We start from the raw sequence: 12,979 nt of genomic DNA, 5'->3' as shown, positions 1-12,979 counted from the left end.
ACTGAGACAAGGGACAAATATTATAAAGATATGGTTTCTTAGATAGTAATAAAGTAGATTGGATAAAAAAAGTTAAAAGTAAGGCTGGATTAAAAGTCAACAAGATATGCAGATATCCATTATTCATTCATTTCTCTTCTCTGTTAAATTCCCAGCATCTTAATATTAAAGCAAGTAAGCAGGCAGATCTGCAGAGCACTCTGTGTCCACTCAAGCGAAAAACACTTTATCAGAGGGGCTTTTTAGCTACAACTTTGGAATACAGTCGTTCCTCAGAAGTCTAACGGAATCTGTTCCGGAAGTCCGTTCGACTTCCAAAATGTTTGGAAACCAAAGCACGGCTTCTGATTGGCTGCTCCTGCAGCCCATCGGAAGCCACTGAAGCCCCGTCGGACATCCAGAGAATGTTCGCAAACCAGAACACTCACTTCTGGGTTTGCGGCGTTCGGGAGCCAAAACGTTTGACTCGCAAGGCATTCAGGATCCAAGGTATGACTGTATTCATTCTACAAGGCTCCATTTTTTTATTCAAACAATATCCAAAAAGTCAAAATATTATTTAGCCCTGAAGTGTCTTTAAGAAAGGCCCATTAGCATTCCTCCATGTCTCCTTGAAGACTTTGGTTCTCTGTTAAATGACTGAGGTGGGTAGCCATCAGGGCCATCTGGAGTCTGTCATATGTTTGCTTGTGAATATCTTAATTGCATTGCTACACACATAATGAAGCATAGAAAAAGAAATTAGCTACAAGTACTCTTAACATTTGCATAGGGGTTTTTTCCTTTGCTGTTCTTGCGATTTAATTTGAATCCATTGAAGAGTTGGCCTTAGAACCTTGCCGTGCTCCCTCTACTGAAAACTCTTTGTCCCCCTAATCTCCAAAATCTAAAATAAAGCCCTATGTTCTCATTGAAGAGTTTAAGCTTGCCTGTTCCAAGTGTTCTAACTGATAAAGAGTCTTTAATTGTGAAAATAAAAGTTGGAGATTTAAGAGGGCCCACCCTCCTGCGAAATTGCTGCGAGTTCATGAGAACTTGGAACACAGTAGATAATTCTTTATAAGCTCTATATGTGCCTGTATGTTCACGATTATTCCCCTCCTACAGTATCTTACATTTGTGAGTGCAGAAGGAAATGTAGGCGGCAGTTGAACAGTGAGTCAAAGCCTAAAGCTGGTGTGGATTTGTGATTCCCCAATTTTCTCTATGGGTTTTCCTTTGTTTTGCTAGGCCTGCTGCTTTCTTTCTCTCAACAAAACTGAGCATTTGTCACTGGTAATTTCCAGATCTTATACATTTGAGTATAGTGTGGGTCATATGCAATCACCCACTTAGTATTCTTTCCCCTCTCGTTACTCAACTTTTTCTTCTAGCATTTATTACGGCTTCTCTGTCTTCAACGTTTCCCCCCTTTGTACATTTTACAGTGTTAAGTTGTGGGTGAACATATCAGACGACACAGCGATTCTTCAAACAGCTCTTGTTTATTCACAGGCCGGAACAGAACTGAAGGGTTCAGTCAGCCTGCTTATATAGAGCTCCAGTACAACGTAACTGTAACAATTTTCTAAAACTATCCAATCGCTGAACGTCACTTTCGATCCCTTATTTGCATAACTATCTACAGTATCCCCCTGCTGGCCCAGGGTGAGAACTTCAGTACATAACAATCAGCTACATGGCCAGGGTATAATTGTGTTTTTACTCGTCGTTCTTTAAGAGCAATCCAGTGGGGATTTCTCTTGGGCAAGTCCCGTTGAATTGAATAGGAGTTGTCCACAATCTCGTGCTCTTAAGCCGTTCTTCACCAGATCTTTCCACTTGAAGATGCCATCCATTCACTTTCTCATGTCGGGAAAAAAAGGCACAAGGGGGAGAACCACAGCTTGGTGGTCCAACATCTGCTTTGGATGCAGGCGGATTTGTGTCTCGTGTGTCCCAGTGTTCATGGAATCTTAAGAGTTGGAAGGAACCACAATGGACATCTAGTCCAACCCTCTGCAATGCAGGAATCTTTTGCCCACCGCTGAGCATCTCCAAGGGTCTCTGGGAATGTCCCCTGTCTGAAATCCCAGAGAAGAATCTCATGGAGGGCCAGCGTGGTGCAGTGGTTAGAGTGTCTGTCGGACATGACCCTGGGAGATCAGGGTTCAAATCCCCACTTGACATGAAGCTCACTGGGTGACCTTGGGCCATTCACTACCTCTCAGCCTAAGCCACCTTACAGGGTTGTTGTGGGGGTTAAATGGGGGGGATGACCATGTGTGCCACCTCAATTTCCTTAGAAGGAAAACAAGTAGGATATAAATGCAATAAATAATAGCAATAATAAATAATCCCAGTTCATGTCAGCACTACTCAGCTAGACGAGCCAATGGCCTAACTTGGTATAAGACAGCTTCCTAGCAAGACGGACAGAATTTTGTGGAGCTAATGGAAGTCAGCTTTAATTGTCAACAACAACAGTTCCGGATATTTTATCTGGATGTTAAAAAGTAGGTGCCTCCCATTGTTCAAAACACCCACAGCAGTGTGTGTGTGTGTGTGTGTGCGTTCAAAAACGGACATTACAAAAATAAAAATAAGAAACCTGGTTAAAACAGGCTTGTTGGTTTCTGGTGTAGGTTTTCCATTCTGCTAAGGTCAGTTGAGTAAGACCGTGATGCTATTGCTTTCCAATAAATTGGTCCCTTTCCAATTTAATTTGTTTTCTTATAGGCTTTAACCACTTTAACCATTCCACCCCACCACCTGAACCAAGGTGAACATTTAAAGTACCACTCCTGCCCCACCTTCTCAGCCACCAAAGTAATAAGTCTACCCTCCAACGTCTGATTAGACCTGATGTATAGTTGCTGTGAATGTGCCAATGTTGCACTGAGAATGAAGCTATTGGACCCCAGATATTGCATGGTCTGAGTCTCTTAAGATGTTAGCACTCTCTATTGCTTCCTGCTGCCACCTGTCAGAATGCTAATATATCATCATAGTTACCATTTCTAGGTACAAAACCAGAAACTTATTTAATTGTTTTAAAAGAAAAACCTGAAACACTCCCCCTCTCTGTCCTGATTTATATTCCAGGCTTAGTGGGAAAGAAATCACATTAAGTAGCTCTAATTAAAAGCTTAAGGACTACAACCTTTGGCTTATGTTTAATCACAATTGTCTTCACTGCCTAGGATATTTTATTGAATGAAGGCTGTGAAACCACTGGAATTAACTGAAATGTCTTAACGGTAAAGTTCTGTAAATCTGGTACTCTTCTTTATTGATTTTTGCAGAGTGTGGTTTAAAACCTTTGATTCTGCTCAGTGGCTGCGATCTGACAAATGACACGACGAAAGCACGCATTGCTTGTTTTCCTATTTATTTTTTAAATTGCCACATACCAATAAAGAGGAAAATGCAAGAAATGAAGAAAGAAAAGTCTTCAAACTGGTTAATTATATAGGGAATAAAATTCTAATTAATTCAGGATCCTACAAATCAGGATCACCATTAAAGGACAGCAATCCTATGGCTCCCAGGAGGATATTATTCCGGGTCCTGTAGGATTTTGCAAATTCCCTCTCCCTGGTCCCTCCCAGCCATGTTGAAAAGGACCTCCGCCATTTGCCTTCCACTGTTCTCGCTTTGCCGTTGGAAATGGCAAAAGGGACACAGATGGATTGGAGGAAAGTTTGAGCCCATGGCACCCACAGTCCTCCCATTCTCAACAAACACCACCAGGGCGGGGCATGGGGTGGGGATTATGCCAGGCCTGGTTCTGGTATATTTCTTTTCATTTCAGCCAACCCTGCACACCTTCCATTCTGGCCAGCACAAGACAGGCAGAACATGGAATTGGGGGGTTTGACTGCTACAGTTTGTTTTTACTCCCTTCCTTAGATGCTTCTATTAGGAAGGAAGGAAGAAGAGGCAATGATTTGCTGTAGCAAAATTCCTCATGGTGCTATGTTATATACTGTACACCAGCTATTGTAGAAACAACAACAACTGATTTATTTATTTCTACCCCGCACATCTGGCTGGGTTTCCCCAGCCATTCTGGGCAGCTCACAACAGAAGATTAAAAACAGAATAAAATTTCAAAGGTTAAAGACTTCCCTAAACAGGGCTGCCTTCAGATGTCTTCAGAAAATGAAATGGGCCTCTGTACTAGTCTAGATATGCATGCTAAATAAAGATTGAAATCCTTTTATTCAAATAAGATTGGTTTCCTTGGAAATACATTATTTCCATTCAAAAATTCTAGGCAGCTAACAACTATCCTATAAAAATGATAATCAACTAACTTTAAACGAAAACGAAACAAAAAGGTTGCTGATAACACCAGCATACGGTAGTTTTTTATGAGGTTTAAAAACAGTGGTGTTCAAATATACTGTTGATTGATAGGTTTCAGTTTAATTCTGAATGTTTATCGATGTGGGACCTTTGGGCCTTTGTGAACCTTTCTCCTCCTCTGAAATTCTTTTTCCTGTCATAGCATATTTTCCATAACATAATCAATAATATCTTCTATATAGTGCATTTCTGAATATTTTAAACTCTTACAGCATAGTGCAGTATTATTAATATTGTTGTTAGACAGCATCAATTGATTTCATTGGGAATGTTAACTGTGGACTCAGCTACATTAGTGAAAAAAACAGTGTTTTGAGTTTGTTATAAACATGCAACACCAGGTGGCGGTGGAGAGCAAAAAAAAAAGTTTGTGATTTTCTGTAGTCCTTTTTTCCCTTTTGTTATAACAATTCAGTTTCTGACTTATTTATAGCATTTCTTCCACCCTATAAAAAGATACACTTTGGTAGGACTGCATCCATTAATTATGATGATGGTGATCAAAATCACAAGTGATTTTTTTTGACAGCTGTTATAAAAAAAGTGATGAGTCTTTAAAGAAATGTGAATAAGTATGTGATAATATTGCTATCTATAGCTACTATGTGTTACAGAAAAGGAAGTTATCAACAGATGTTCTTAGAATACACACCTGAACATAACAAAAAGCAAGGCTTTGGTGGACATTGCTGAATATTACCCTCTTCCTTTTCAAACTGAATTATGAAATATTCTGAGAATTCTGAGAATGCAGAATTTGAGATACTTAAATTAGCTCCGCAGCAATAGACACAAACACCAGTCTAGAGATTCACATGTGCTTAAATGCATGCATGAATCTTTGCATATCTTCCAGTGCTTGGACTTGATCTGTGCATCTCTAGGGTATTTTCTGTGGAAATAGAAATACAGATCCATAAACAATTTCTGGATAGTATCTGGATAATAGCCAAAGCACAGCTCATGCCACTTGGTCTGTTTTTCTGAGGACTTCTGACTAACATTTATTGAAAGAGGTGTTATAAGAAAAACTGCTTCTTTTCCCTTATGAGGTATCCAAGGGCTCGTATAAAGTCCTTATGTAGGTTCTCTATCAGTAGGAGAAAATAACAGGCCAACCAGAGCATATTGAGAAGCAAAGCAGCTAGTAAGCCTGATCTTTATTAAACTGTTGCAACAGGGTCCCCCACTCACCCCACACAGGGAGGGAGGAGAGGAACCCCAAACAATGGTGTGCAAGCCCTTATATAGACTTTTGAAATTGCCCAGCCTGTAGCTCCAGACCACCACCCCAAAACATCATACAGACATCACAGAAGGGGCGATCTACAGCAGAAAACTGTCTGCCAGAATACCTGATAATGGTCACTGACTGCTTTTACCTGGGCATCCTGGCCATTCTTTTGTGGTGGTAAATACTCAGTTCCTGAATCCAGGTCACAGGCGCACCCTAAAGGTAAAGGTAAAGGGACCCCTGACCATTAGGTCCAGTCGTGGCTGACTCTGGGTTGCGGCGCTCATCTCGCTTTATTGGCCGAGGGAGTCGGCGTACAGCTTCCGGGTCATGTGGCCAGCATGACTAAGCCGCTTCTGGTGAACCAGAGCAGTGCACGGAAACGCCGTTTACCTTCCCACCGGAGCGGTACCTATTTATCTACTTGCACTTTGACATGCTTTTGAACTGCTAGGTTGGCAGGAGCAGGGACCGAGCAACAGGAGCTCACCCCATCGCAGGGATTCGAACCGCCGACCTTCTGATCGGCAAGTCCTAGGCTCTGTGGTTTAACCCCCAGCCACCCGCGTCCCTTTTCATATACAAATATATACCCTTAAGACAGGATTTGTGAGCAAAGAGACAATGGGGAGGTTTTTCCATTTCCTTCCTCCTTGCAGAGAAACATTTAAGGTCAATTTGGGAGAGTCAAAATGGTTACAGGACTGTTTTCCTGTACTGTTTCAGACATGTGGTTTATAGAACAATGTATGTGTTTGCCTAGTACATCCATGGACATTTTATATCTTAGACCTTATAATTCTCATAACAGAGGAAAATAATAATTAGTTGGGGGTTGTGGTGTATGGTAAATGGACTAGTTCCCTAAATGTTCCCAGTAAATTAAAGTATTAAAGCCTGGCGCTGAATTCCACTGGTTGGGGGAGAAATGTTCTTCTTTATAAGGCTGCTGAATTGAGTTTCTTTATTAATGCAATTAATAAGGAACAACCTTGTTTACATTGCAGATTCCACAACATACGCACATTTTCTGTTCAACGCATTTGACACAGATCACAACGGAAGTGTGAGTTTTGAGGTAAGGCTGTTTATTTCTGTTCTTGCCACCTGGTTTCTCTGGTAGGATCTGATCCAGTCAAAGTTTAAAGTGCCTTTGATTCCAGTGAGAGGATTAAGCATATTTTTCAGAACTCTCCCATGGAGTTCAACAGGGCTGTACTTCAGTTTTCTGAAGTATCATGACTTTTCAAAGTTTCATTTACAACAAAGAAGCTGAAACGTATAAAAAAGATAGATACGCAAATGATCAGAAAGGTCTTAAATGTAGTGTGTTGTATCTATACTTGCAATCTGGATTTAGTAGGACTTACTCCAAGAAAGAAACAGAAATTACTGTAAAAGCTCACATTTGTATCAATATTTTACTAAATATGCAAAGATTAACCGATGCTTTAATAGCATAGTAAAAGCCAATCAAATGTTACTTTTGACAAATTCTCATTTATCTAGCCCTCCTAAAGTGGTACCTCAGGTTACATACGCTTCAGGTTACATACGCTTCAGGTTAGACTCTGCTAACCCAGAAATATTACCTTGGGTTAAGAACTTTGCTTCAGGATGAGAACAGAAATCCTGCTCCGGAGGCGCAGTGGCAGCAGGAGGTCCCATTAGCTAAAGTGGTGCTTCAGGTTAAGAACAGTTTCAGGTTAAGAACAGACCTCCAGAACGAATTAATTACGTAACCAGAGGTACCACTGTACTTTCATTCCCCTGACGAATTGATATTGATATTGATGATTCATAATAATATTGATATCATTATGAAAAGGTTAAAATGAGTTCTGCTATCAAACTAGAGAAAGAAGGAAAAGGAAGTGAAAAAGGGAGATCTTTTAATTTGCCAGGCTCAGTTCTTCATCTTCAACTTCCTTCATCTTCCAATACATTCCTTGTTTCTATATGTTATTCTAAATGTAAGATTAAAATAAGGTTAGTAGTGATTTTTTTTGCCACGAGGACGAGTGTTTTTCTTTTAAAATAGGGGTAGTGTCTGCCAGAAGTGACCAGGCTTGGAATTCTAAAGTATTTGCTAGCAATATGCAGGATAAAGCCTTTAAGGTTGTGACCCAAAAGCTCAGTCCCTTACATGTAAGCTGTTTTGACATCAGTGGCATGTACATCTCTAAGTAAATGTTCTTAGGCTCAGATATAAATCTGCTATGTTGCTAGGGGTGAATAAATAATCCCCGTCTGGTTTCCTCAGATGACACAAGTGAAATATGCGTTAACCCTGTTGAAAAAGAGAGACGCTGTTTGTTTTCATGATTCTCTTTTCCTCCGTCGAAGTGTTCCTTACACATTCTTTTCAACAGACAGGGGCGAAAATATAGGGGACCTATTGCTAGGTTTGTTTGATCACAGGCAATTCCCAGTCCTGTCCCTGGATGCTTGTGCGTCAACTCTCATGTCAAAATGGCTTTGGGAAAGCTCGTGGTGCGCACCAGCAGAATGGCGGATGCCTTCATTTGCAGCTTGGGAACAGCTCCTCTTTTCTTTCTAATCTCAGAGTGGCAGAGCCCAGAGAGAGGCTTGTGGCACCAACGCTTCAAAACAGATCCCCTTAAATCTTTTGTGTGCCTGTCTGCTGATCCTTCCTTTCTATTGTCTGGAGCAAAATATGAAGGAGTAGGTTTTTTTGGTCATCTTTTCGCCTCCCTTATAGCTCAAACAGTATTTTGGTGCTTGTGAACAATGTTGCATGAAGAGCGGGAGATTTCTGAAAGGAGTACGAGTTTGAATAGGCAGGGAGGAAAGCAAACAGGTTTACCAACAGAGCTATTTTCAGACGCAGTCCTATTAGTGTGCCAACCAGAACGACCAGATTTAGGTTTCTTGTTTCCTATCACATCACAACAGAACAGCCACGAGAAAGCCATAATTTTTTTGTTGGATTTCTTTAGGATGTTGTTGCATTATACAGTGGTGCCTCGCAAGACGAAATCAATTCATTCTGCGAGTTTTTTCGTCTTGCGAATTTTTCGTCTTGTGAAGCACGGTTTCGGAAAAGTTTTGGAAAAGCGTCAAAAATCACCAAAGTCTTCAAAAACCTCAAAAAAGGCTACCACACCGCGTGCTATGAGTTGCTCCTCGAAGTCAAGTCGCAACTGTATTAACCGTTTTAAGAAAAAGGAAACAAACTTGCAATATGCTTTTGTCTTGCGAAGCAAGCCCATAGGGAAATTCATCTTGTGAAGCAACTCAAAAAACCAAAAACCCTTTCGTCTTGCGAGTTTTTTGTCTTGTGAGGCATTCGTCTTGCGAGGTACCACTGTAATGTTTATAAAATGTAGGAACGCACCAGGCCTTCACAATCTTGGTCTTCGTTACTGGCTATGTTAAGAAAGTTATTTTCATTTTGCACAGGTCAGCGTGCACTTAGCTTCAGCAAATGTTCTCTCTATGTGTAAGTTCGATGGACAGTCCTAATCCTTGATTCCAATGAGTGCTAACGGGGCTGCCGGTGATTATAGTGCCTCATGGAGCCTCTTCCCTTGGGGTTTTAAGCCGATAAAATTAGGATGTGCCGTGAATTAGCTAGATTGGGTTAGAGGTCAGGCAAAGAGTCTGCATTTTCCTGAGTTTTTTCTGATATGCAGAGCCCACAAGAGTATCGCTCATTGATTAACATCAAGGTCAGCAAATACCGTATTTTTTGCTCTATAGGACGCACCGGACCATAGGAGGGGGAGAACGGGGGGCGGGGGAAATCTCCCTCTGCGTAGCGCCCCTTCAGCGAAGCGGTAGGAGAAACGGAGCCCCTTCCATTTCGCCTCCTGCTTCGCTGAAGGGGAGCTGCGCAGAGGAAAAACTGTGCAGCGCCTCTCCAGCGAAGCCTGGAGAACAAGAGTGATTGGTGTGCACTGACCCCTCTCGCTCTCCAGGCTTCAGGCAGCTATCTGTAAGCCTTCGGAGCGCGGCGGGAACTCCTGCTGCGCTCCGAAGGCCTGCGGATAGCTGCCTGAAGCCCACGGAGCGCAGTGGGCATTCAGGCGGCCATCCGCAAGCCTTCAGAGCACGGCGGGAACTCCTGCTGCACTCTGAGGGCTTGCGGATAGCTGCCTGAAGCCCCCGGAGCGCAGCGGGCATTCGCTGCACTCTGGGGGCTTCAGGCAGCTTCAGCGAAAGCAACGTGAAGCCTCCGGAGCGCGGGGGGAGCTCTCCCTCTATGCTTCGGAGGCTTCGCGTTGCTATCGCTGAAGCCAAGGAGCCTGCATTCGCTCCATAGGACGCACACATGTTTCCCCTTCATTTTTGGAGGGGGAAAAGTGTGTCCTATAGAGCGAAAAATACGGTACAAACTACACCTTTCTTGCTCTGTTTGATGTAGCTTTTGCTTTACATAAAAAAATAAGGGGAGCCTTGTTGCATCAGGCCAAAGGCTTGCCTACTATTTCATCCTACTCTCACAGTGGCCAACCAGAAATAAATTCCCAGTAACTTTCAGATTACTTTTATTCCTCTTGGGATGAAGCTTCTATATTACTAAATTAATTGAGTTTATTGCCCATAGGCTAACACACAAGTGCAGAAGACTACTTTCTCATACAAAATTGGATGTACCACTTATTGTTTGTTCTATTTTAGGCCACCCTCCAGTATAAATAAATCCCAGGGTGACTCTCAGCTGTTTTTACACTTCTATAATGTTGTTATCAGGAATTCTCTGTAATGAAATAGTTATTCACTGTATGTTCAATAGGCCGGTCCTGCATGCTCAGCCTTAGTTGCTTTTGTTATTTGTGCTTTTTCTTGCCGGGACAGGGATAGCTCAGTCAGTAGAGCATGAGACTCTTAATCCCAGGGTCACGAGTTCAAGTTGTGAAGAAAGATACCAGCATGGCAGGGGGTTGGACTAGATGACCCTCATGGGCCCTTCCAACTCTACAGTTCTATTATTCTATACTTAGCCATTGGTCCCTAACTTTGGACTGTCAGTTTTCATGCTTTGGGTCTTCCATGCAAAGGAGGGAGGCAAAACTGCCATTCTGTTTTGAGGACAACCTTGTTTGGTTTTCGTTTCTGCAGATATTTTTTAAAAAGCAGCATTGTTATGATGGCAAATTTTGCATCTCAAGCACAGACACACGCGCACAGGGATAACAGAAGTATAGGGTCACCAAGTCCAAACCTCTGCATTGCAGGACTCACAGCAAAACAGATGGAAATAGATCTTTTATTAATCCACCATCTTGCTTTCTTTCAGGATTTTGTTATGGGCCTTTCAATTTTACTCCGGGGGACGGTGCAAGAAAAACTCAACTGGGCTTTTAATCTGTATGATATAAATAAGGACGGCTGTATAACTAAAGAGGTGAGGAGACCATTTCACTCACTGTAATTTGAAAACACTTGTCATCCCCCCCCCCAATTTTATTAGTTTTCACAATATTATAAACAAACAAACACACAAGACAAACATAAATCATAGCCTTATTGAAAATTACAGTTATTAACTTTGTTAAGTGACTTCCTCGCTTCCCTTTGGTTGAATTTCATTGCATGTCCTTTTAACGGTTTTCCAAATCCCAATTTTTATAAAATTTAACTTAAGCATTAACATCCTTAGATCTTCACCTTATGGAATTAAACATATTAATTCATCACTTAACATAAATAAAATCCTTAGCCCATTAAGTATCTGCAAGCTATTTTCAGTTAGTTTAACTTAGCAAATTTAACTAAATAATCATTAAATTTATTCCATTCTTCCCGATACTCCTCCTCCTTCTGGTCGTGGACTCTTCCGGTTAGGTCGGCTAGCTCCGAAAAATCCATCATATTCATCTTCATCACTTGTCATTAATTGCATGTAACGGGGCTGCTGTTTATTGGTTTTAGTAGATTAATTCCAGGACTAGGGACTTCCTGCTATCCCAAGTGGCTGCAGTCTAAGAGGCGAATATCAGGATCCCTTGTATACAGGACATTGGGACTCACTCACCTCTGCTCCAGTGCGAGATCTCGGGATAACACTGTCAAATGCTTCTGCTTCAAGCATCTGCTTGGGTTGCTTCCGCACTCAAGCTAACCTCTCCATGTGTACCAGTCACCTGCCCAACCAGGCTAAGTTATGCAAATGGCCAAATCAAGCGCTAAAGGTGCCGTCATTTCATTTCTGTCGGCATGTGTGTATGTTTGCGAGTTTGAGTACTCACTCGGAAAGAAAACTCTCTCCAAACAAGGGAGAGAAGAAAATTCAGTATGGCCAAAGGTGGCAGGACAGCAAACCTACAAGAGGGAGTGAGCAAGTGTCTGATTTGGCCAAATAACCATTTGAAATGAAATTTAATTCAGATTTGTCCCCACCAGCTGCATGACTTTGTTTAGTGTTTTCTTTTCAATGCAAATTGAATCTCTGTTAAGTATAAAGACCGAGTCTCCTTACATTAAATGGAATTCACTCAGCACTCCAATAATGGGAGGGGTTTGCTATGATGATTCCTGAAATAAGAGGCACAATGGGGTTTACCTCAGTCTTCTGCTTCCACCTGATGGCCATTTCTTACATTGCTTTTGAAAGATGCAGGTGGAATATTAGGGGAAATAGTGTGCTCGGTCCCTACTCCTACCAACCTAGCAGTTGGAAAGCACGCAGTGCAAGTAGATAAATATTTCCTGCGGGAAGGTAAACGGTGTTTCCGTGCGCTGCTCTGGTTCGCCAGAAGCGGCTTAGTCATGCTGGCCACATGACCCGGAAGCTGTATGCCTGCTCCCTCGGCCAATAAAGCGAGATAAGCGCTGAAACCCCAGAGTCGGCCACGACTGGACCTAACAGTCAGGGGTCCCTTTACCTTTACCTGGGTCAGATAAAATGCTTCTGTAGGCCTGGAAACATCTGATTTATCTAGAGATGGCATTTCTACAGGAAAATGTGTTTCCACTGCAAAAGACAGCTGGAGATAGCTGCAACACCCAGCAACTTAAGAAATGTTGATTTCTAGCAGTTCATGCAACTACTTTTTCATCATTGCAAATGAAACACCTGCCCATTATTTTTGGGAAGGTTTTTCACTTCTATGCTAGCAAGGCTTCTGTCTTGTAAATGCAACTCTTTTCCCAATTGTGCATTTTCCACTGCATATTTTCCTGCTCACTTTAATGTTTTGTTCCCTCCCCAACAGGAAATGCTGGATATTATGAAAGCTATATATGATATGATGGGGAAATGCACTTATCCTGTTGTCAAAGAAGATGCCCCGAGACAACACGTGGAAACGTTTTTCCAGGTAGGTACGATTTGGGGGGAGGGGAGCCAGGTGAAATAATGGTCATAGTTATCGTATTGATGGTTTGTAGTGTGGCTATGTAACCTGCTCCTCTTGCTATGTCGCCTAT

The 12,979-nt window shown here is 42.0% G+C and overlaps 1 protein-coding gene across 8 annotated transcripts in view; it reads left to right on the top strand.

Annotated features, from left to right (window-relative positions):
* Positions 1-12,979, top strand: part of KCNIP4 (potassium voltage-gated channel interacting protein 4) — a 286,864-nt gene that overhangs the window by 270,554 nt on the left and 3,331 nt on the right. For 7 of the 8 annotated variants that reach the window (XM_028742920.2, XM_028742921.2, XM_028742925.2 and 4 more), the window contains 3 exons: positions 6,592-6,662; positions 10,848-10,955; positions 12,766-12,870. In XM_028742920.2, the coding sequence (XP_028598753.1) occupies positions 6,592-6,662; positions 10,848-10,955; positions 12,766-12,870 (284 nt within the window). The remainder of the gene's footprint in view (positions 1-6,591; positions 6,663-10,847; positions 10,956-12,765; positions 12,871-12,979) is intronic. The other variant, XM_077934428.1, reaches the window with a different exon arrangement.

This window comes from Podarcis muralis, chromosome 9, assembly GCF_964188315.1.
Source record: "Podarcis muralis chromosome 9, rPodMur119.hap1.1, whole genome shotgun sequence".
NCBI lineage: Eukaryota > Metazoa > Chordata > Lepidosauria > Squamata > Lacertidae > Podarcis > Podarcis muralis.
This window is presented reverse-complemented; position numbering and strand designations above follow the sequence as displayed.